The 24,044-nt window shown below is 45.3% G+C and overlaps 2 protein-coding genes across 2 annotated transcripts in view; both read left to right on the forward strand.

Annotated features, from left to right (window-relative positions):
* Positions 1–1,558: 1,558 nt before the first annotated feature.
* Positions 1,559–15,208, forward strand: sh3bp5lb (SH3-binding domain protein 5-like, b). The gene is made up of 6 exons (XM_069720654.1): positions 1,559–2,122; positions 2,408–2,470; positions 4,397–4,525; positions 9,361–9,522; positions 10,407–10,580; positions 12,132–15,208. Exons 1-6 carry the CDS (start codon positions 1,865–1,867, stop codon positions 12,729–12,731), a joined length of 1,386 nt encoding a protein of 461 aa, XP_069576755.1. The 5' UTR covers positions 1,559–1,864; the 3' UTR covers positions 12,732–15,208.
* A 2,768-nt stretch (positions 15,209–17,976) lies between these two features.
* Positions 17,977–24,044, forward strand: part of gabbr1b (gamma-aminobutyric acid (GABA) B receptor, 1b) — a 121,805-nt gene continuing 115,737 nt past the window's right edge. The window contains exon 1 of the mRNA XM_069720677.1: positions 17,977–18,152. Coding sequence (XP_069576778.1) covers positions 18,149–18,152 — 4 coding nt within the window. The 5' untranslated portion in view covers positions 17,977–18,148. The remainder of the gene's footprint in view (positions 18,153–24,044) is intronic.

Here is a 24,044-nt window from a genome sequence, read left to right on the forward strand (position 1 = left end):
AGTAAAGTATCTCAGCTAACCAGTCGGCTGACCTGTACGGCTGTAGTGGTGACTTAACATCTAGAGCCAATCAAAATGTGGGACACAGGACGAGGGAGAGACATGCTGCGCAGTCCAACAGAAAGTGGGACACCGAGTCCCCCTACACAGGCCTGTCAATCAAACAGACACGCTCCCAAAAACACCCATTTATATTTTATATTTCATATTATTTTCAGATGGACCTCCAGAAAACTAAGAAGAAGGAGTGACTTTAGCTAACAACACCGAGATAACTGATGGACACATTTTATTCACTTTGGATTTGATGAGAGAAGTTGAATGGGAGTCTATGGAGCCGGAGGCTTTTTGGAGCCGACCTCTAGTGGCACTCGCTGGTATTGCAGCTGAAGACACTTCTGCATTCGGCGCATTTTTCAGACTCTGAAGCTACGAACTCTTTTATATCCAGTCTGTGATCTGTATCTGTACTCGGTATAAGGGACTTCAGTCAGTGGTTAACCCACAAGGAAATAAGGCTAAGGTGGATTTTGCTGTTATTAGCGTCTGACTTAATGTTTTTGACAGAAATCAACAGCACAGCAGTGAAAGAAGTCCAACAGAACAGGAGCTGGAGAAAGATTTAACAGTGTCCATAAAAACAGCAGCTACATGACGACATAGTGAACATTGAACGTGTGATACTTCAGATGCGTCCTGTCTTGTAATACCTATTTGTACGTTAGAGGGCGATAGTGAGCCGCTGCCGCATCCGGGCTCTCTGCCCTCAGTCCCGCTGGGTTTCTGCCGATGCTGCGTTCAGGTGTGTTCGTGTCCACCGTTAGAGAAGAGTCCGTATGAACAGCGCCCTCTGCTGGTATTCACCACGTTACGACTACATTTTCTATAAACCTCCAGTTCACGAGTCGTGACGTGTTTCCTCACATTTACAGAAATGTTAGAGCTCGTGAAAGTTCATGTTTGGTTGGCTGTGAAGCTAATATACTGTTGCCTAGCAACTGTTTTTTTTTTAAACTACTTAACCACGTCACCTGTTGTAACCACGTGTCACGTGAGTGCACGTTTGGGTCGCCTCCATGCTGAGTGATGACAGAACCCTCAACAGAACCATCAACAGAACCATCAACAGGACCATCAACAGAACCATCAACAGGACCATCAACAGAACCATCAACAGGACCATCAACAGAACCATCAACAGAACCATCAACAGGACCATCAACAGAACCATCAACAGGACCATCAACAGGACCATCAACAGAACCATCAACAGAACCATCAACAGAACCATCAACAGGACCATCAACAGAACCATCAACAGAACCATCAACAGGACCATCAACAGGACCATCAACAGAACCATCAACAGGACCATCAACAGAACCATCAACAGAACCACTGGTCGTTCACGAATATCTAAATCACCTCATAACAACACACCATGTGACCATGATATCAGATATAAGTACATGAGTAGTCAGTATTATGGTTATAAAACAGGAGCGACAGCAGCTGGTCCCTATGGGGGAGGGGGGGGGGCTCGAGACCCCCACCAGACCGGGACCAGACCGGACACCACATTTAACACGGGACCAAGTCGACCCCCATCCATTAAATCTGAGGCCATCACACTTTACAGAGATGCCCGAGTCTGTCGGAGGATGAGTCCGCCGGAGGAGAGCAGCAGAGTCAGGTGCTGCCGGACTGATGCAGCGGCCCCCGTTAGCCGACCGGAGGATGTCTGTGACGCCGACGCAGGGCGACATGTTTCTACGTGAAGGATGAGAAACTGCGCCAACTCTCTGACGGCGTGATTTCCCGGGAGGCTAACGGCAGGAAACGGCTGCTAACCGACAGGCCGCAAATGGAGCCGGGGACCTCGCGTGAAACTCCGAGGGGAGCGGGCTGCCCTAACCCGGCCGGTCTGCGAGAGGAGACCCCGGGGGAAGAGGCGGAAGGCGGAGCGGGAAGCACCGTGACGCTGAAGCGGACAGGAGTGGAGGAAGAGTCCGCGGAGGTGACAGCGCAGTGCGGGGGTAACGGAGAGGCTGAGAACCAGAAAAATACCGGGAAGGATGAAGAATCCGGAAAATACGAGGAAGAATTAGACCCAAGAATTCAGGCAAGTTATAAAATAATAGTCAGTGACCAAATAATTGAAGTATTACTTATTTTAAACAGGTCACCCGTTGTTATGTTTGCACGTGTGCCATGTTTACTAAACCCAGCTGGTCACAGCGCTGTAGTGAACATGGCTCCAGGCATCCCCGCCACAGACTGGTACCCGGGCAGGGCAGCCTGCAGCCGGCAGCGCAGGGCACCGGATGTCCCGCCGGACTCTGCTGCTGCTTTATTCCTCAGCTCTCTCTGCTCTGCTTCTAACCTCGTGTTTCCCCGCTATCCTCAGGAGGAGCTGGAGCACCTCAACCAGGCCAGTGACGAGATCAACAAGCTGGAGCTGCAGCTGGATGTGAGCCCGTTATTTCTGTCGCACTCAGGGCCGTTCCTACATGTCCGGGTCCGGGGGCGCACATCAACTGGGGCCCCGCGATCATCCATCTTTACACATCTGTTTACACAACAGGGAATCAGTATTTTATTAGAGACTTAACTTTATTAAGTTTCACTCACCTCCTGGTGTGTTTCATTATCATAAATGTATGTCATATGATAATTTTAATCATATCCTGGATTATTAAACATAAAAAACCCATCTGTTCAAGCTTTGTTCAGACTGCCAGCCCAAATCAGTTTTTTGTCATTTACAGGTTGGATCCAGATGATTTTTGAAAGTCTGGACAGTAAAAAAAAAAAAACATTTAATTTTTTTTTTTGATTTTTGCAAATCAGACTCAAACCACGTGAAGGTTTGAAATGAGACTTCAGTCAGATTTCTACAGATCGTCTCAGTCTGAACGCTCTGCCAGCTCAGATCGGATTTCTTGCGTCACTCGCAAAGAGACGCACAATGATGTCATTTTCAGAGGCCGAGTGACAGAACGTGTGAGCGGTCATAGAGCAGAGGTTTGTCTCTATGGAGGACAACAACAAATAAAAGGTCTGCTGCAACTTAGCTTCCATGTTGGAAAGTTGCGTCACCAGCGTAGCTGCTTGTATGTCGTTACCACGGCAACCCATGTATATATGTTGGCGATGTCTGGACGCACCACATCCAAAACACTGTGGACAGTCTGTCTTAAAGATGTGATTGACCTGCAGTCTGAACAAAGGCTTACATTCTTCAGGGGCTCTGACTCGTCATCTCTTTCTATTTCTGTTTCTCTACTGAGGTGCAGTCAGACTTTCACTTATAACCCGACTGGGTTTTATGATTCAATTTGGATTTAATTGACTTCATTTAACCTCTTTACACTTGATGTTAGTGTTACAACCAGTGAGGTGACCCACAGAGTTCACAGCTGACTGGTTCTGCATTAACTTTGAACTTTCCTTTGATCATAATTTGTAAAGCGTCCTGTAGTATTTCCTGTTTTATCTACAGAGGAATTTACCATGAAAAAACCTGACCACATCTGGCTTATTAACACTGGTTTATCAAAAACTGAAGGGATACGTTTTAATCTTAGTCTTGATGATCATTTTAACATTTTATATTTAAATTACATGACTGAAGGACCCAGTGAGTATTTCAGAGTTGTTTGATAAGTATCCTGGTTACTCAAACATGATTGGTTCACAGCGTGGGATGAATGAGCTGCTGTGTTACAAGACAAGTAGCTACCTGGTTCCCCCCTCTACCTGGTCCCTCTACTTTACCTGGTCCCCCCCCCCCCTTTTCCCAGGTCCCCACTCTGCCTGCTTTCCCCCTGTACCGAGTTCCCCCCTTTTCCCTGGTTCCCCCTTTACCTGGTTCCCCCCTGTACCTGGTCCCCCCCTTTACTTAGTTCCCCCCTCTGCGTGCTTTCCCCCTGTACCTAGTTCCCCCCTCAACCTGGTCCCCCCTCTACCTGGTTCCCCCTTCTACCCGGTCCCCCCTCTACCCGGTTCCCCCCTTTACCTGGTCACCCCCTCAACCTGGTCCCCCCTTTACCCGGTTCCCCCTTCTACCCGGTTCCCCCTCTACCTGGTTCCCCACTTTACCTGGCCCCCACTCCTTTACCTGGTTCCCCCTCCTTGGTTCCCCCCCCCCCGTACCTTGTTCCCCCCAGGTGATCGGTAAATATCTAAAAACGACCTCGGGCAGAACGTTTTACGCCTTTTCATCCTCCGATCACTTCAGTTGTCTCACAGTGTCATGCTGTGCTCTCTGTATGTGATTTTCAGTGTTTTGTCGCGTGTGTGTGTGTGTGTGTGTGTGTGTGTGTGTGTGTGTGTGTGTGTGTGTGTGTGTGTGTGTGTGTGTGTGTGTGTGTGTGTGCGTGCGCGCTCCCTCCAGGATGCCAGGTCCAGCTACAGGAGGATTCTCACGGATTCTGCCAGGAAGCTGAACGCTCAGGGCTCCCAGCTCGGCGCCTGCATCGAGAAGGCGCGGCCGTACTATGAAGCTCGCAGACTGGCCAAAGAGGTGCGTGTTGCTCACTGAAAGTGTGTTACGGTGTGATTACTGTGAGGGAGGTGCGCTCAGCTGGCAGTTTATCAGGTCTGAACATTAACTTTTGCAGTAGTGTTTAATTCATTTTGATGAGGAAGACAAAATGTTTAAAACACAGCACATCCTGGTTTCTGACCTCGGCTACAAACTGGGAGTGTCCTGTCTGAATTGATGTTATTGGAGAGTATCCTGAATAGTATTAAGTTAGTCAACAGATAAGGAAACTATGGTAAACCATCTAAATCCTCCTCTAGATGTTTGCTGAAGAAACATCACGATGTTCTCTGATGCCTCTCCTTTGGATCCAAACCCAGTTGATACCAGTGTGTCTCTGGTTCTGAGACAGTGAGCAGAGCTTGGAAATGGTTCCTGGATGTACTGAGAGCAGCTAGTCTGCTGTATTCCTGCAGAGCACAGCAGTGGTGGTGACAGATGAGGAAGCACTGAAGCCGTTCAGTACCTGTTGTACTTATAAGATGTGACAGTGAACCTACCTACTGCTCTGAATTCACTTTTAATTCTCCGGGCTGAAGCTGAGAGGATGAGACTAAATGTCAAACACACCGAGACATATAATCTGACATCTGTGAACTCATCACATCTACTCCTGCATCTTACATTAACACAGTTATTAGTATTCTTTGTAATATTACACTGCACTGTTTACACTGTGTACATTTACACTAACATCGTTTTATACTTCATCATGACATTATTTATTCACACATCTCCAGCCTTTTGTGTGTTTTTTTCTCAATATATGATTTTTCGTTTAATTTTTTTGAGTTTTGCACTTCGACACCGAGACAAGTTTCTTTTATGTCAAAACGTACCTTGCAATAAATATATGATTCTGATTCCACAATACATCTAAGAAACACTTTAATTTGCTGTAAATATAGTCAGATGTACTTAGATGTTATTGCAGGACACAGTATTTGAAGCCTTTTAACATTCACACATTCACTGTGATTTTTTTTTATCAGCTGTCCATCATCATTCAGCAGCTTTCAGATGGATTATGCCTGTTTAACTTCTTCATATCTGTCTCATATTGTAATTTGCTCTTTGTTTATTAAGCTGCCAGGACACTTGTCCACAATTGTGATTGGTCAGATGCTTCAAACCCCGCCCATTTACGTGACACCCTCACAGCTGGATTGGAGAACCCTGTTAACCCACTCTGTGTGATCCTCTTCACATGGTGATGTTGGTCAGGTTAAGTTAAGCCAGATAACAGAATGACATCGTTGATATGTTGAACCTGCCTCGTAGTTCAGGCCTCTGTTTCAAGGTGTGGATTGTGACGTTAGTTTTCTGCCCCCTCTGTCACACGACAGCATTAGAAGATGAGTCATTGGTCGAACACACATGACACCTGACTTTTCTATTCAATGTAAACTAGTTGACTCTCATGTTGTTGTGGTAATTTCACATAATGAGACAAACACCCGACTTTCCCTGCAGCACCTAAACACAACAGGCAGGAAGTTGGAAACCCCTCACAGGTGTGTGGACAGTGAGACGGAGGCAGGATGAAGACTGTCAATAAATACAGAATCATTTCAGACATCTGTAGGGAAATATACAATAATTATTATTAGGAAAAGGAAATATGCACAACGAACATTTCATATATTACATGCAAATATTAGATTAATTAAATCAGAGTTGGAAGTTAAAGGACATTTTAATCTAATTTAACCCCAAATCATAACATCCACATCTGGATTTGATGTCTCATACAGTGCAGTAAAGTGGTGGTGACATGTAGTCCTTTTAAAGTCGGAGGTGACTGAGATTGAATGACTGTAATGTAATGTAATGATACCTCATTAATTACACAAGACTATTTAACCAATGAAGGACTAAGACATGAGTAGCAGTCAGGTTTAATCACCGTGATGAAGAGTCATTGGAGGATGTAATCATCATGGTTGGATGAAGAGCAGAGGTCTAATTGAAAAAGCAGACTAATAATCTGACCTGCTCAACTCTGTCTGAGAGTCTAGAGTTCATATGCAGATTCAAAGAGCCTGTCAATTTATTATATCATACAAAACACAACATGCCTGATAAACTGTTCACAGGTCAGTCCATCAGACAGACTCACTCTCCCATTCACATGTACAGCCAGTTTAAACCACAGTGAACGTAACAACCAGCAGGTTTGAGCCCAGAGCCGTTTACTAACCGCTGCACCTGTCATGTAAAGACTGCATATGAAACAGTGACGCAGTCATTAACCTTTCAGCAGTGACTTTATATTTTTGCTGTCTTGCTCCATCCTGCTGGTCCTCCTGCTGATTTCTCATCCAGAGAGACCTTCCATGACATCAGAGTAACCTCTCAACAGATGTTCTCTCCTACAGGCTCTGACAGATCCCACTGAGCTGTAGGCAGGAATGACTTTGTTCTTTGATCAGGATAAACCCCAGCAACACTTTGGCTTTATTTATATGGAGACATGTGATGTGTCTCCCTTCAAAATAAATCCTATCAGTCTTGAAGATAGATGATGTAACTTCTAAAGAAGAAATAACACCAAATAAAAAGGCTGCATTCATTGACAATAAAACCAAATCTTTTCTCAGTTCAGTACACTCACTCACTCACTCACTCACTCACTCACTCACTCACTCACTCACTCACTCACTCACTCACTCACTCACTCACTCACTCACTCACTCACTCACTCACTCACTCACTCACTCACTCACTCACTCACTCACTCACTCACTCACACGATTAACCAACTTTGTACTGAACTGAACTAACAACAATGGTTTTGTTTTATTTTGATAACCACCTATAGTGTGTTAACAATCCCCTTCCTTCAAATTTCCACTTTTATGTCTGGATTTGTTGAGTTTTCACATTTAGACTGACGACACCACTGTAGCATTGACCAAACCTGTTCCCACGAGCTTTTAATGAACTGGACTCGCTTTGGACAAAAGATTCTCCCAAGTTAATGTAAGGGCAAAACTAAACACAAGAACTACAGAGTTGCTTCAAAGGTCGTTGCTGGGGTTAGGATTGAGTTATGTTTGAACAGAACTAGCTGTATGACTACATACAGAATGTTTGCAGTTCCTAGTGGGCGCACATTAGGATGGATTGGAAAGATTAAAATGTTTAAATCTGAAAATAAGAGTCCACATTTTCAGACAATCTGCAGTAAGACATTATTGATCCTGTTGTACATGGCATCATCAAAAATGTCACAGTTCAGTGAGTTTGTAATTTACAACCTGAACCGTCAGGAGCTGGATTAATTAATTGTTCCAGTCTCTGTTGCTGTGATCAATGAACTGTGTGAGGGGGCGGAGCTCTCCCACAGCTGTTGGTCTCGTGTGTCGGAAATTACAACAGATAAACTCAAAGAAAAATAGAGGAACCCAGAGGAGGCTGTAGTAAAACCAGCTTCATGTAGCAGCCTGTGTTTCAATTCACTGATCAGCTGCTTTATAACGGCAAGTTTTTGGTACATCTCTCTTGCTGTCAGCACAGTTCAGCTGCACTCAGCAGAATCACAGGAGATTAAATAAAAGAAGAGCAGGTACAGATCTTCAGGTGAAATACTGAATGGAGGAACAAAAAAAACTTGAAACGAACAACCTGCTGTCACGTGACGGTAACATGTGGAAGCACCGGGTCAGATACCAACACAGGAACGTGGAGCGCTGCTTATTTTATTGATATTCAGAGGACGTCAGCTGAGTCGGCGGTCCTCCAGTATGGCAGATTGAGGACAGATTGCATTCACACTGCAAAGAGAATGTGGACACATGCGACTCAGACCACCTCTGAATGTGGTCTGAACAGATCTGATCTCAATGTGTCCTGGCTGAGTTCACACCTGAACTTTATCTGACCACCTGTGATCCGATCACAGCAGGATGATGATGAGGATGATGAGGATGATGAGGAACGAGGCTGTTTCCAGCTGAAGATAGTTAAGAATGAAAAAAGAGCCCTACAGAGAGAAGCTGCTAATCGGACTCGGCTGCACTCACTTTTCTTAAATAAACTCAATGAATAATGTTGAAAGCTGGACAATAAAACTAAAATACTATTAAAGAGATTTCTAAAGTAAAAAAGAACCCGGAACTGTCAGCTCAGTCAGTTTACTACTGAGTTACAAACTGCGGATGCTTCGAGGAGAAAAGGAGAATACAGGAATAGGAAGTCTAGAAACAGTCAAATAAAAGTGAGGAAGTGAAGAAAGAAGAGTAAACGTTTGGTGAGCAGCTCTAAAAATGAACAAACTGAAAAGAGGAAAAGAGCTACAACTAAACGACAAGAAAAAGAAACTCCGAGAGAGAAAGAACGATGCACAGAGTCTCCAGATGCTTTTTATCGTCCCAGCAGGTTCTGGGTGGATCAGATGCAGAGAAACAGACCTTCGACAGGGATTTAAACAGAAATAGAGGAACCGAGTCTGAATTTGCTTTCACTCTCAGCAGATTGATTTGAGTTGTTTTAGTTGTTCTGAAATGGACTCATGACAGGAGATAAAGGTCTGTTTTGAAACGAAAACCTGTTGGTGTGGATGCAGCCTTGTTGGAGTACCAACTCTAAAGGACCAGTTCCTCCACTCCTCCTGTTCCTCCAAATCCCCCTCCCCCCCTCGACTCCTCGACTCCTCCAGCTCCTCCTGTTCCTCCAGCTTCTCCAGCTCCTCCCCCTCCTCCCCTCTTCCCCTCCTCCAGCTCCTCCTGCTCCTTGTATCCTTACCTTGGGTTCAGTGTGTTCATTGTTCCAGCAGCTTGTGTGAGTGTTTTTCAGCTGCTGTGTTTGTGCAGGCGCAGCAGGAGACCCAGAAGGCGGCCCTGCGGTATGAGCGGGCGGTGTCCATGCACACTGCAGCCAGAGAGATGGTGTACGTGGCGGAGCAGGGCCTCCTGGCTGACAGGAACACCATGGACCCCACCTGGCAGGAGATGCTGAACCACGCCACCGCCAAGGTACGCACACCCCTCCACACTAACATATCGGTGACATCATGGGATGTGGCTTAACCTCGGAGACAGAGACACATGTTCTCCTATTGGTTTACTTATTAGAAGAAGGAGTTGCAGTAGGGGAGTGTTTGAGCCCAGCGGATGTGTTCACACACAACTATTTCTTGGACTGAACATCTGAATCTAAATCACGCTGATGTTTATAACAGACTTCCTAAAATGACCTCAACAGCGGCCTTTGTTTTGGTGCATTTCTGTGAGAGTGTGTAGTATCATTATTGATGTCATATTTAGTATCTAATGATATAAACATCCTTCATCGTACGTAGCTTCTTTGTGTGGATGGAGAAAACAATGGAAATACTGTCAGTAGTGAAGTTAATAATTGACTGTGATCACAAATTTTAAATGTCGGTCCAGCTGCATACACAGTAAATATATATATATATAGACACAAATCTCTAGTGGAAATCACTGCATGGGCTCAGGAACATTACTGAAAACCATTGTCTGTCAACACATTGTAAAATCATGTAGCAACACATACATGTACACATGTATTGTAAATATATACTGTAGTACATGAGTAGATTCATGTTTATTTACTTTGTTTTATAGGAATAAAATGTTTTTGTTGACATGTTTATTTGTTATTTCAGGACAAAGTTACAAATAATGAGGTGGCGAAGGAACGTCGGTTTCAGGGTCCTGCTGTTGTTCATGCTGGTTCACTGTCAGACTGCTGGAACACTTAGAAACAATGAACCTGGTTAATGTTATCAATAACCCCGGTGCTTCTCCTTTAATAAACCAGTCAGTGTCAGTGTGCTGTGGAGAAGGCATGCAGAATGTGTTCGTGTCTCAGTCACCTGTCCTGTCCTGTCCAGGTGAACGAGGCGGAGGAGGAGCGTCTCCGCAGTGAGCGCGAGCACCAGAGAGTCACTCAGCTCTGCCAGGAGGCCGAGGCTCGAGTCCAGACGCTGCAGAAGGCCCTGAGGAAGGTCATCCTCAAGTCCAAGCCCTACTTCGAACTCAAGGCTCAGTTCAATCACATCCTGGAGGTGAGTACCAGCACGGGTTATTTAACAGGCTGTCATATTCCTCACATTATTATTAGGGCCCGAGCACCCATGGTGTGAAAGCCCTGTTGTTATCCAAGGAATTATTTTTCTTTTCGGTCCTTGTTCTTACAAATGATTTGCCTTTTTGGAGGCTTTATCATATTCAAAAACTCATGAAAGTTGGTACACACATCTCTCCCGGCAAAAAAAATTGTATTCTAGTGGAGTGGGTGTGGGCATTTTTGGATGTGTTTATCACATTAAGATGTACAAAAAAAGTCTCTTGGTAGCATGACCTCAACTAAACAGGAAGTCCGCCATTTTGAATTTAGTTGCCATTTTTGGCAAATCGCACTTGTTGCATTTTAACGAACTCCTCCTACAGACTTTGATGTGCCAACCTGAAGTTTTCTCTGTCCTATCTTAACAACTGGGAGATGAAAAGTTATCAAAGGAATTTGTTTTCGTCCAATGGTGTGCCCATGGCGTGGCGGCCATTTTGAGCGTCTCACCATGAACCTACAACTGACTGTAACTTTTATGTACAAATTCCAATCTTCCTCAAACATTACATCTTTGATAACAGTTCTGCCCTGAAGACACCTGTATGGTAATATTAGCACATTCAGCACATACATCCGGCGTGGACAGACAATACATCTGATGTGTTTTGGGAGTGGGCGTGGCCAAACGTCTCGCTAGCGCCCCCTACACTGCAGCCCCGGCACCTAGTTTCACCTACATGCACCAAATTCGTTGGACATGGGTATCACGCCGAGATGTACAAAAAAGTCTCTTGGCATCATGAATTTGTTTTCGTCGATCGGTGTGCCCGTGGCGTGGCGACCATTTTGAGTGTCTCGTCATGATACTAGAAGTGACTGTAACTTTTATGTACATATTCCGATCTTCCTCAAACATTACATCTTTGATAACACTCCCGCCCCGACCTGACCCGCCGGCTCCCCAACATGCACTGTGCGAGGGCCCGCATATCACTGCTTGCAGTTTTGATTATCATTATTATTATTATTATTATTATTACATATTATTATTATGCTTCATCAGTGAGCAGGGACTCCGGCTCTGTGATGTTCCACATCATCTACAGCTGTTATGATCTTCACCTGTGGTCACTCTCAGCTGCCCTGTTGGAGTGGATGTGATCGACCTTACAGGCATCACAAACTGTCAGTAGATAATTTCAGTGGAATTTTGAAAACATCTCTGCCTGCATCTTTTTGAGCTGCTTTGATTCATTTTTCCAATAAAATGCAGCGAGGGGTCAGGTAGAGGATGCTGAGAGCAGAAGTTTGATCTTTGAATGGAGTTATGTGCTGATGTTCACTCCTCGAGGATCTTGTCCCAACCCTCTCTGTGATGTGGTGTAACTCAACATTTTATTTTTGTTCAAATGGATTTCATCAGTTTGTTATAGAAAACGTGTACCAGACTCTGTTGGTACCAGTACAGACGAGAGAGCGAGGCCCCACCCCCAGCTGAGAGCTGTTTCATTGTGTCACTGATAATTTGCTCTTCACTGTTTCTCAGGAACACAAGGCGAAAGTGGTCCAGCTTGAGCGGCAGGTGGTGAAAGTGAAGACCAGGTACTCTGTGGCCCTGAGGAACCTGGAACAGATCAGCGAGCAGATCCACGCTCAGAGGGGCCAGAGGGCCAGCAGGGGCCGTGCTGCAGTCTGCGGGGGCCGCAGCTCCCCGGTGGGGGCGGAGGCCGAGGTCAGAGCTGCCGTGGCGACGCAGGTCAGCAGCTGTGAGGCGGTCGGAGGGATAGAGAGCGACTGGGCCGACGGAGAGAAGACCCGGCTGTGGGTGGAGAGGCACCGAGAGAGTGGGTGGGGCCAGAGGGAGCGGCTGGAGGCGGAGCAGGCCGGCTCCGACTGCATGTCCGTCATCAGCCTGCAGACCATCGCCTCCGACTTGGAGAAGTGCGACTCGGTGGAGCACCTGGGGGACCTGGGGGACAGCGGGAGTGTGCTGGGGGATGAGTGGGTCCGTGACAGGAAGCAGAAGGAGAGGCCGGTCAGCGGGGTCATCGTCAGCGACAACGGGCCCCGGCAGGACAAGGGGCCCGTCAGTAAAGAGAAGCAGGAGAGCTTTGTGAAGCAGCACCACAGAAGTGTCAGTCTATGATGAGAGGGGATCATGGTGAGCGTACGATGAGGGAGGACAGTGGAACCAGAACCAGTCCAGACAGGAGGAGGCCTGACAGACAGACGGACACAGAACTGGACTGACACTGAGGTTAGAGACAGCAGGGGGGACATCACTGATGGACCTTCAGGGGACAGCGGCCGGCAGAGAGCACTGATCGTCTGCTCCAACGCAGAACAAAGAACACATGACAGGTTCACAGCAGACATCTGGCTCTTCAGTCCAGATGTGGTTCTGTCCCTCTGGATGTGGACTTGGTACCAGCCTGTTTAAAGAGTCAGTCCTGTTAGTCACAATAAGACTGAGTTCACTGAAGTAATAGTTTGGGAAACCTGACATGAAACAGGAGCAGTCAGAAGAGTCGTTACACAGTTGATCCAGGTGATCTGAACCTCATTATTTTGTAGTGTGTAATAGTCTGAGTGGTCGATCCTCCAGCGGTCCCTCTCTGAGCTGTGATGACGTGTTGGCTCGTAGTTTCCATCGCTGCACACTGAAAGGCTGCGTCTGAGTGGATGAAGTGTTTTTTAGACATCTCTGTTGGACCATGATGAAATGATGCAGCTGCAGTGAGGTCATGACACCTCGAGGTTCCTGATTCGTCACACTTCGTTTTATTCACATTTTTAAATCCCAGAAATCGAAGAACTTCCTTCAAGGTGTCCCTGAGATGTTTCCGTCAGAGTGGTACATACTTGTGGACGGTCCTCCTTGAAGCTGTAGCTGAGCTGTGTGCATGTATGTGAAGATGTGTTGCAGTGTGAAGGTGTCTTTGTGCTGCAGAGATCCTCACCTGTCAGCTGTAGTTACCGTTTTCACAGAATCAACCTCACTGACGGGTTCTCAGTTGCTTTTAAAATCATCTGAAGCTTCTTAGTGTGCTGACCTGCTTCTGTCAGAGCAACACTTCACTGTTTGGTTCGGCTGATGGTGGAACTCATAAACTCTCCGTCTCTCAGGCTTAGTGCGAGATCTCTGCATGAAAGTGGATTTCCTGTGGCAGTGGGACGTCTGGTTTCAGAGCAGTCTGTAAAAAAGTTAAAAACAAGGAGTTCTGTGAGGTGTTGCTTCAGATCTGCTGTCATCAATACTTTAGTTTTCTGAAATCCTTCCAAACAAACTGTCCTTCACCTCCAGCTGCTAAACATCAGTCTGAGAGCTGAGAGGACAGACATCTGTCTCCATGGTCCAGGCAGGAATCCCTTTCTTAAAGTAGTTAAAAGCAGCTCCATGACTGTGGATGTAATTCTTCAGACTGGGATGAAACATCTGTAAACATAACGAACACATGATGAGTGGAGGTCGACCTGGAGATAGATCACACAGGGATCCTTCTCCTGAATCTATATTTATTTTGTGTGCCACCATGAAGCCAGAGGGAGGAGCCGTGCTGCTCACCGACAGACGTCCTGATTTCTGCCAAACAGAAGAAATGTTGGTGATAGATTTTATTTGATTTAAAGTGCCTGTGAGTTAACTATTAATAAACCCTGTTATTCACACTTACAGTGAAATAAAGGAGACTGAATGAGAGCTGATAGATGCTGGTTATTTTTAAGGTGGACTCGAGGTGTTTGATGTTGAAAACTGATGATATTTTGAGTATTTCTGGTCATCAGCTTCGTACCATGTTAACACATTGACACCAATATCCTGTCTGAAATGGTTTTAACATGTAATTCCTCTAAAACCACAACTTGTTTTAACACTGCTGTTAATTGTTTGTAAATTTTTTGTAACCAGGCTTGTTGTTTCCCTGTTTCCAGTCATTATGCTAAGCTAGGCTAACAATGATCCGAGTCCATCTGTGATCAAAATCTTTTTAAAAGCAGAAGATAAATGTGTTTCCAACAATGTGGACCCTCTGAATGTGTGTGATGTTGCTGCAGGTTCTCCATCAGTGCAGAGCTGGATGATGATTAAAAAGTCCACTGTCAGCGTGGTGAACCGCAGTCAGCTGGGATAGGCTCCACCCCCTATCACCCTGTACAGGATAAAGAGGGTATAGATAATGGATGCAAGTCTGATACTGAATCAGCTGAAAGTTTTATCCTGATAAATTTGAATATAATTTGACCATCACATTATTTTCCCCTCCAACAGGAAGTAAGTGGTGTCTCGTGATTGCTAATATTTTAAAGTCCTCTCACTGGACCCGGTTCTGTGGGTCACTGTGTGTAGAGGCGGTGGAAACTGGAGCAGCACTGTGTGGATACTTGGTTTTTCAGAGGTTATAATTTGAAAAGCAGCTGTGTGTTTCCACTTGAATTTCTTTACAGTGTGTTTAAGAGCTCATTCTGAAGCCTGGTTTACAACTCTGCTGGAGAAGCCTTGTGTTAACAGTTTGGTGAGAGTGAACTGTTTCAGGAGCAGCACATGTGTAAACACATCTGTATTTTATTCAACATGGAGATGGTATTTTGTGGAACATTAAAAAGCTCACTGCAGTAACTTTACTGTGTTGTCTGTTCAGTTTTACTGCTGAGTGAAGTGGGGAATGAAAGTTCGACCAAATATAAACCCAAAGTCAAAGTTCATGGTTGAAGTGCTGATGAAGACCATGGGATGTGGTTGAAAAGTCAGAAAATGCCATTAAACGACACTGAGATCCTGTTTTATTAAATACTGCTGTTTCTTCAGTCTCCTGTGTGTTCACCCTGTGAAGCACTGAAATGGTACAGGAAGTGAACCCAACATGGTGACATCGTTTTAAATTTCATTTCTTATGCGACTAAAAGTATATTTCCAAAAATGTCCTCTAAAGCATGGGGAGGTCACAGGCTGGCCGAGCCTTCAGATGAGGGAAGATCCTCCACCTTCAGGAGCACATCACATTTCAATAATCAGTTTCTAAAGTGGACCATAATTCTCATGTCGTGGTGAGATTTTCAGTCAGGCTTGAGCGCACATGCACCTGTTCCACGTCCAAATGCATGTCTGAACGAGGCAGTTCATCAGATCTGCTGTGTGCGAGTGTGAAAGGCAGGATTACACATCCCCTCCTCCCACGCATGATAAACCAGGAGACGAGCAGAAGATGGGGGCTGTGATGCTGCTAAGTGTCTGGAGACGTGAGCTCGCACAGATCGACATCTGCACAGGGAATCCCAGGCTGGTTCATTTACTGGCTTCAGCAGGTTAGACCTGGACACCGATCATCAACCCTCACACAGGATTTGTACTGGCAGAACCAGGAATTCTGCAGGGACATCATAAACACAGAACAGCTGTTTAATTTGTGATCATTTTTATTGACTCACCAATTTGAGATACTGCCATAGTGTAAGATTCTGCAACTCTGAAAGAAATAACCGAAATGTCCTCTTAAAAATGAAAAGGTCCAGTAACAAAGATTAGTTAATGTAACGAACTTTAGATGAAGGTTGTTGTGTAGTTTTGTTTGATGAATTTATGAATCTTGTCTAGTCTGCGTTTAACATGCACTGTTGTCCGGTAGTTGTGTCCACAGTGACTGGTATCCACCTGTAGTAACACAGGCACGCTTTCAGTATGATATGATTTAAATATGGCATCAGTCTATGCTCCCAGCTCTAATACACAGCTCAGATAAGCCTACTACACGTCGTAGGTTTGGGAGGAGCAGACCTGCATCGACCCACTCTGAGGCTGGAGGAAAAAGTGAGTTCCACTGCAAATAAGTGTAGCTTCCTTTTTATGTGAGAATGTAAGTTGCATTTCACTCCACTGGTCTCTTTTTGCACAGCATGGTACATGACTTGACTCTACTCACCTATTTTGGTTTTCTATTTGGTAAAAGTTTTGGATTGTAACTACTTTGGTATAACCTCAACCGAGGTTCCACACAAACTGAGTCGATGAAAGATGATGTCAAAACACTGCCGACCACCAAGTGGTCACAGATAATCATCTCTACAGTCATTATTGTGCAACACTGGACATCAGGCACAACCTGCCAGGCAAGACATTATAATGGCTGCACATTTTTTTTAAATTCACTGGATTAGGATGAAATAGGAAGAAAATCTGCATTCACAAATGTCAGAAATGTTTTTGTTTATTCCTCATTATATGCACCAGGTATGGACAAATGTAATCGAGAAATCTGTACAGGTCAAATAAAAAAAGAATGTGATGATTTGCAAATCACATAAACCCATATTTAATTGAAAATAGACCAAAGACAACATATCAAATGTTGAAACAGAAATGTGTGTGTTTTATGAAAAATATGTGCTTATTTTGAATTTGATAGCAGCAAAAAGTTGTGACAGGGTCAACAAAAGACTGGGAAAGTTGTGTAAAGCTAAAAAAAACCAACCTGATCAACACCTCACAACTAATTATGTTACCTGCCAATAGATCAATAACATAGAGAGAGGCAGAGTCTCTCAGCAGTGAAGATGGGGAGAGGTTCACCACTCTGTGGGAAAATAGTTCAACAATATAAGAATAATGTTGTAAAGCTTGTTATCAGCGCTCAGTTCAAAAGCCAGCATCTGTGATGGTACAGGGATGCATTAGTGCACATGACATGGGTAGTTTGAACATCTGGAAGGAAGCATTAATGCTGAATGATATATTCAGGTTTTGGAGCAACATATGCTGCCATCCAGACAACGTCTCTTTCAGGGAAGGTCTTGTTTATTTCAGCAGAACAACGTCCAACCACATTCTGCACGTATTCCAACAGCATGACTCTGTAGTAGAAGAGTCCGCTGATAAACTGACCTCCTGCAGTCCAGACCTGTCAATCATTGAAAACATCTGGAGCATCAGGACATGAAAAATACAACAAAAGGAGACCCTGAACTGTTGAGCAGCTGAAATACTATATCAGGCAAGAATGGGACCACATTTCACTTTTAAAACAGAACTTTTGTTCCTTCAGTCTCGGGCTGACGTGTAGTTTGAAGCAAAATGTCTCAGGTACTAGTAGATAGACTGTAATTAAATCTGGAACACATATCTATGTTCCTGACACGATAAACTGTAAATATTTGTTACCGTGTAAGAGCTGGCTGTCCCGTGATATGTGCCATCCACCAGTCGTTTCCGGTCCATTTTTCGGGTCAAAATAACTTTTAAAAACATCCCTAAATCTTTTCCCACAGGAAGTGAATGCAGTATGTCAGACTTCATCTCTCCGTGACGTCACTAGTGGGAGGGAGCTGCCTTGCGTGTGCGTGTGTCTGTGTGTGTGTGTGTGTGTGTGTCTGTGTGTGTGTGTGTGTGTGGACTCAGAGCTGTGCTCTTCGAGGCGGCTCTACCACCGGGAGTGAGGGTTTGGTTCGGGCCGGGGACCGGGCGTGTTCGCGGCTCTCCGGACGGATCGGTCCAGCTGCTCCTCTTCTCCCCGCCGCAGAGCTGCTTCTTCGGGCTGTGGATGTGAAGCTGCTGATCCAGCTGCGTCCACCATGTGTGAGTACTACATGACATGTTGAACTTTCATGCTGCAGCTGAGATTCACCGACATGACAGCGGCGGCGAGGCTCCACAGACACTGTGTGGTTCTGTCCCGGTTCTGTGAAAACAGTTGGACCGGATCACTGCTTCGTGTCTGCCGCTGACAGGACAGCTGCCATGTTTCACACTTCTCTGAGGATTTTCATTCACTCGACACCACACGTTTGTTATGAAGGTAGAGATGGAGAATGATGAGGGTGCACGTGCACCGTCGCACACGCACAGAAATTCGCGCGTGTCAGTGAGTGTAGACGCCCGGTGGTGGTGGTGGTGGTGGTGCCCCCTTGCAGTGATGCAGTGTGGTCCATGTATTCCCGCCGTCATCAGTGCACGCGGCCGGAGGTGTGCAGCTCGTGCAGATGATCCTGTGGTCGGTGGGACAGATTACCTGATAAACCATAAATCAACTGAACTGGGACCTGACTGACATCACCTTTAGAGAGGCACGTGCAGATTATAATCAGCAGATTGTTTTTCTGATGACTAATCTATCTGTGATGGTTCTGTCATCAAATATTCAGTCTGATCCTGAGTCTGTCATCTGAGTAAGAAAAGAAAAACTAAATCCTCTGAAAGCAGGCAGCTGTTTTCAGAACATTTGTTTGTCGTATTTGGTCGAGTTCAGGAGAAACTTCACCTGCGTCTGTTTACATGGCGGACCAGAGGTCCAACTGATGTCACACTGTCCGTTCTTTTTCATGGCGAAGGAACTATCGAGGCCCACGACCTTCAACCACAACATGTGTCCAGCTTCTCGTCTGCAGTCCATGTTTGTGGTTGTTGGGTTTCAGGGAGTCTTCAGAAAGAGATCAACAGTCTTCTGCTTGTTGAACTCTCTTCACACCAAACTACTTCAACACACTTTAACAACAAAGACCAAAACTTTTCAGATGTTCTGCGGTTCTAAAGTTCTGCGTTTTTTAAGTGTATTCATGGACATTTCTTGAGGTTGAACATGAGACATGAGATTCTGGAGATTCTAAAGTTCTAAAGTTCTGCGGTTCTAAAGCTCTGCAGGTCCAAAGTTCTGCGATTCTAAAGTTCTCCGGTTCTAAAGTTCTGCAGTTCTAAAGTTCTGCAGGTCTAAAGTTCTGCGGTTCTAAAGTTCTGCAATTCTAATGTTCTGCAGGTCTAAAGTTCTGCAGGTCTAAGGTTCTGCGGCTCTAAAGATCTGCGGTTCTAAAGTACTGCGGTTCTAAAGTTCTGCGTTTTTGAAGTGTATTCATGGACATTTCTTGAGGTTGAACATCAGACATGAGATTCTAGAGATTCTAAAGTTCTAAAGTTCTGCGATTCTAAAGTTCTAAAGTTCTGCGGTTCTAAAGTTCTGTGGTTCTAAAGTTCTGCGGTTCTAAGGTTCTGCGGTTCTAAAATTCTGCAGTTCTAAAGTTCTGCGTTTTTGAAGTGTATTCATGGACATTTCTTGAGGTTGTACATCAGACATGAGATTCTGGAGGTGTATCAGTCTCTGAATGTAAAAACAAATGTTTATGAATCACGTATGACTCATGTATGACCTCATGGAAGTGTCACTCAAGGTTCTGAGTACTTGACTGTCTCCGTGAGCTACGACACACAGACTCCAGATGTTTACAGATGTCAGCATGTTCAGCTGCTGAACGTGAAGTGAAGCTGCTTCAATAGTTTTTATTCCCATTCAGATCCAAAGCGGAACAAGCAGAACCGGTTCTCTGCAGGCGTCATGGAGACCACAGTTCCTCTGTCTCAGAGTGTGGACATCAGTCCTCTGTAGGTTCATTCTGTCTGTCCTCTGTGGGTTCACCTGAATCCCGTAGAACAGGTGTTCTACCCGTAGAACGCCTGTTCTACAGGTGTTAATGGTGTTAAGAGCCGCTGACCTTCATGTGAACTCTGTGTCGCTGTCCATGGTGCTGAACCACATCTAACAGAAGGAGAACAGCCCAGTGCAGCTTGCTGCCTATCAGTCAGCTCTGTGTGTGTGGATGTATGGAAGTGGTAGAACATTTTTAGTTTGCATATATTTGCCTCTCATTTCCACTTCCTGTGGAGACATTTGGCCGCCTCGTCATCTGTCATCTGACTGGTAGACTCAAGGGGAAGCAAGTTGGGGGTGTTGGTGTCGTACACAAGGACACACAGCTGCTGCTCCAACCTGACACTGTGGAGGTGGTGGTGGTGGTGGGGGGGGGGGGGGGGCTTCACTGAGGAGCAGATCATGTGGTTGTGATAGACTCTGTGTAGAGATGTGTAGCTCCTACGGGAGCTTCGACTCAGCAGTGTTTCTCTCTCTGTGTCTCAGTACACTGTAGTACTGACTGAAATGACTTCATAGCTGAATGCCAGGTTTCTTTCCCTTGATTTTCTCTGTAGTGTCATATGGATATTTGTTGTTAATGAGACAAACAGTATTTTTCGTCCAACTTGGGTTTTCATTTCCTAATTTGCTACCATCCTATTGATAATAACAGAGGAACATGGTTAATCTGTGAGGTCTGTGGCGATGCTCGGAGGCTGCTTCATGGATGCTGAGTTGTATCATTGGATTTGAGATCATTCACTTTACATGACTGACAGAAGGAAAACTCCCTGTTGGCACACATAAAGTCATGTAACTACAGTTCAGCTTCAACACTTATAATCCTAGTGGGTTTATCATGTAATAGTACTGTTCATCATGATCATTGTGATGACAGTAATTCATTCATCAGTCTGCGTGCTGGCTTCACGGTTACAGAGCAGATTATTTCTGGCGTCCGTCTCCCCAGCTCAGTTTTCCAGCTCCTCCTCAACATCCCCGAGACGTTCCCGAGATGTTCCCAGCTGCCGTAGAGCCTCCAGAGGGGTTTCTGGCTCTACACCAGGTTTACTGTAATCATTAGACATGCCTGGAAAACATTCAATGGAGGGTGCTTAGGAGGCCGTCTGCTGAGCTGGACCACTTCAGCTGTGGTTCCAGAGGAGCAGTGAGTGTAGTCTGATATCCTCCAGGTGTTGGAGCTCCTGCTGGCTCCTCCTAGATCCTCCTGGATCCTCCTGGATCCTCCTGGCTCCTCCTGGCTCCTCATCTCTCTGAAGGAGGGCTGCAGCGTAGTGTGGCTGGAAAATGAAAAGCTTTGCCTTTGAACTCACTTCAGTCCTGTCACACACACCTTTATCTTCACCTGTGAACCAGATCTGGAGATACTTGAACTCCTTCATTTGGTCCAGTATTCACCTCCAGCTTTAACTCTGTGTCAGAGAACCAGACAGCCTCAGACTCAGAGGTTTGTCAATGAAAATCACAGAAATATAAAACATGGAAACTATTTTATCCAATTCAACCGTCAAGATTGTCATTTAACAGCACTGAATTTTAGTTCAGTCTGGAAATACTCAAATGAAAGAAAAAGGCCTAAAGATGAGTAAAATGACTTATTTGACTTGGTGTGTGCAGGAGAGGTGAGGTGGTGAATAGATACCATCCTGACATCATTGTTTTAAGGAGGTACGGATACCTTCCGCTGTACGGGAGTATCCCCAATGGAGCGTAGACACGGTTGGTGAATGATGTAAAGATGTGGATGGATGTGATATGCAGCAGGGCTACTGATGAGTTCATTGGAAGGACCTGTGGGCACTGGTCCTGATTAAAACTGCTGCTGAGTGGGGTGGAGGAGGGTCCATCGATCTGACACTGAAAGGAAGACTCCAGAGAGAGGAACAGTTTTTAACTGAAGGAGTGTCTGCATTCAGAGAGACGGAAGATGTAACAACCTCGTACCCAATAAAGTTGGGATGCTGTGTAAAATGTGAACAAAAACAGAACGCAATGATTTGTAAATCTCATAAACCCATATTTAATTACAAATAGACCAAAGATAACATATCAAGTGTTGAAACTGAGAAATGTTATTGTTTTATGAAAAATATATTCTTATTTTGAAATTGATGGCAGCAACACATGGTTTTCTGTGGTGCAGCTCTCCACAGTCTGTATGGTTGGGATGCTGCACAGTGAGGTCAGCACCAGTTATTTCAGCTACTGTTTAACTTTAGTGTCACTTCACGACGTCAATTTGAGACAAAGAAATCTAAAACCTCTGAGAATGTCCTCCTACCGTCTTCATCCAGTTATAAAGTGTCCCAGCCGCTGCATTTCCTTTTCTTTCTGCTAGTTTCCTTCACATTCTGCAGCTCAGCTTGTGACTCTGTGGTCACGTAATGATGGCAGCAAAGATGGAGACAGACGAACCTGCACTGGACCCACGTGTACACAGACTGACATCCAACAGCTCAATGATAACAGCCTTCCTGCTTTCTACACAGCCTTCAGACAAAAGACAGAAGTTAGAAAAGTTTCTGTCCTGCAGTGTTTACTGGAAATAAGAGACAATCAAAATGTGGGACATCGTCTTCATACGTGGGACAAGACATGAAAATGCTGTGCAGTCCACATAAAGTGGGACACCTTGTCCCACAGGTGGAAGAGGGAAGGAAGAGGGAGGGACTGAGACAGACAGAGGGACAGAAAGAGGTGTTTTAACAAACTCTGAAACCAGGAAAAGATGTGAAAGTCACAAAGGTCTGGTGGACAAAGAGACACTGGACTGCATCTGAATCCTTATTATGGACACTAATAACAGGCCGAGAATGTGTTCATCTGCTGAGTCACAACTGTTCCTGTTAATCAGTGGACATTTTGTCTCACCTGGGCCCGTTGCATTTATTACGGCTGCTCCAGTATCTGGAGACGTCCCACTGTTGTCTTGTTCTGTTGTCCATCATCTTCAGCAGCATTGAACTGGAGATCCTGCGGTAGAAGGCAGCACGTCGTACCTGCAGTTTGTTCAGTGTCCACAAACTGCAGCTCTCTTTTCTTAGATGCAACTTTCTGCTGCGTGTTTGGTTGCGTTGCTCTTCATGCTGTCTTCACCATGAACCTGCTGTTGGGAGATGTTGTTCAGACCAGTTGGAAATGTTTCCTGACACTTCTGAAGCTCAACTTCTACTGTTCTGCTGTGACATCATCAGGTTCTCTTCTGTGACATCATCAGGTTCTCTTCTGTGACATCGTCAGGTTCTCCTCTGTGACATCATCGGGTTCTCTTCTGTGACATCATCGGGTTCTCTTCTGTGACATCATCAGGTTCTCCTCTGTGACATCATCAGGTTCTCTTCTGTGACATCATCAGGTTCTCCTCTGTGACATCATCAGGTTCTCCTCTGTGACATCATCAGGTTCTCTTCCTTTAATCTCAGATCAACATTCTACTACAGAATGCTTCAGAGCAGCTCTTTAGATTTCTTGAGTTTCTGCAATATTTTAATAACAATTCATTGTATTCACTTCACTGTGGATTAGAATTGTGGTAACCACGGAGACAGCTGGAGACATACAACCCTTCATGTTCACATTACATTCAACAGGCTCTTTGCTGCTAGACGCTAACGTTAGCGTGCTGTTCCCTGCCTATATTCACTACTGTTGGGTGTACATGCGCCAAAACCGGCCGGCTCTCTGCCACCGCTGCAGCTACCTACCGTGTCCACCAAAGTGTTTTTCCTGAGTACAGAATTGTTTTAATGAACACCAGCAGCTTGACGGGGTGCTGAGCGTTTTCCGGTCAAATATTAAAATTGCACTCGTCACTGTGACCAGCCGTCCAATCACAGTGAAGGAGGAGCGGGACAAACGTGCTGAACCACTGACACTGGTCGCTGATCAGTTCCCACTTCAGAGTGGCTGATACGAACAGCGTAACCAGACTTTAATCACAGAGAAGGAAACTGAAGCAGTGAGAGACCGTCAGGCTGGTCATCGTCCGGAGCCGGGACAGCGAGATTTGAATTTATAAAACACTACTGCAACAATCCGCCGACAGAGAG

Source organism: Brachyistius frenatus, unplaced genomic scaffold (genome assembly GCF_029030835.1).
Source record: "Brachyistius frenatus isolate BFR_SWC_R1_liver_20210118 unplaced genomic scaffold, ASM2903083v1 Contig_245, whole genome shotgun sequence".
In the NCBI taxonomy this organism is placed as follows: Eukaryota; Metazoa; Chordata; class Actinopteri; family Embiotocidae; genus Brachyistius; species Brachyistius frenatus.

Bases quoted from the DNA above. Each gene is read 5' to 3' on its own strand.
- sh3bp5lb (XM_069720654.1), top strand. From the start codon at position 1,865: ATGGAGCCGGGGACCTCGCGTGAAACTCCGAGGGGAGCGGGCTGCCCT. The intron at 2,123-2,407 runs GCAAGTTATAAA...CGCTATCCTCAG, and splicing joins AATTAGACCCAAGAATTCAG to GAGGAGCTGGAGCACCTCAA. The intron at 2,471-4,396 runs GTGAGCCCGTTA...CGCTCCCTCCAG, and splicing joins AGCTGGAGCTGCAGCTGGAT to GATGCCAGGTCCAGCTACAG.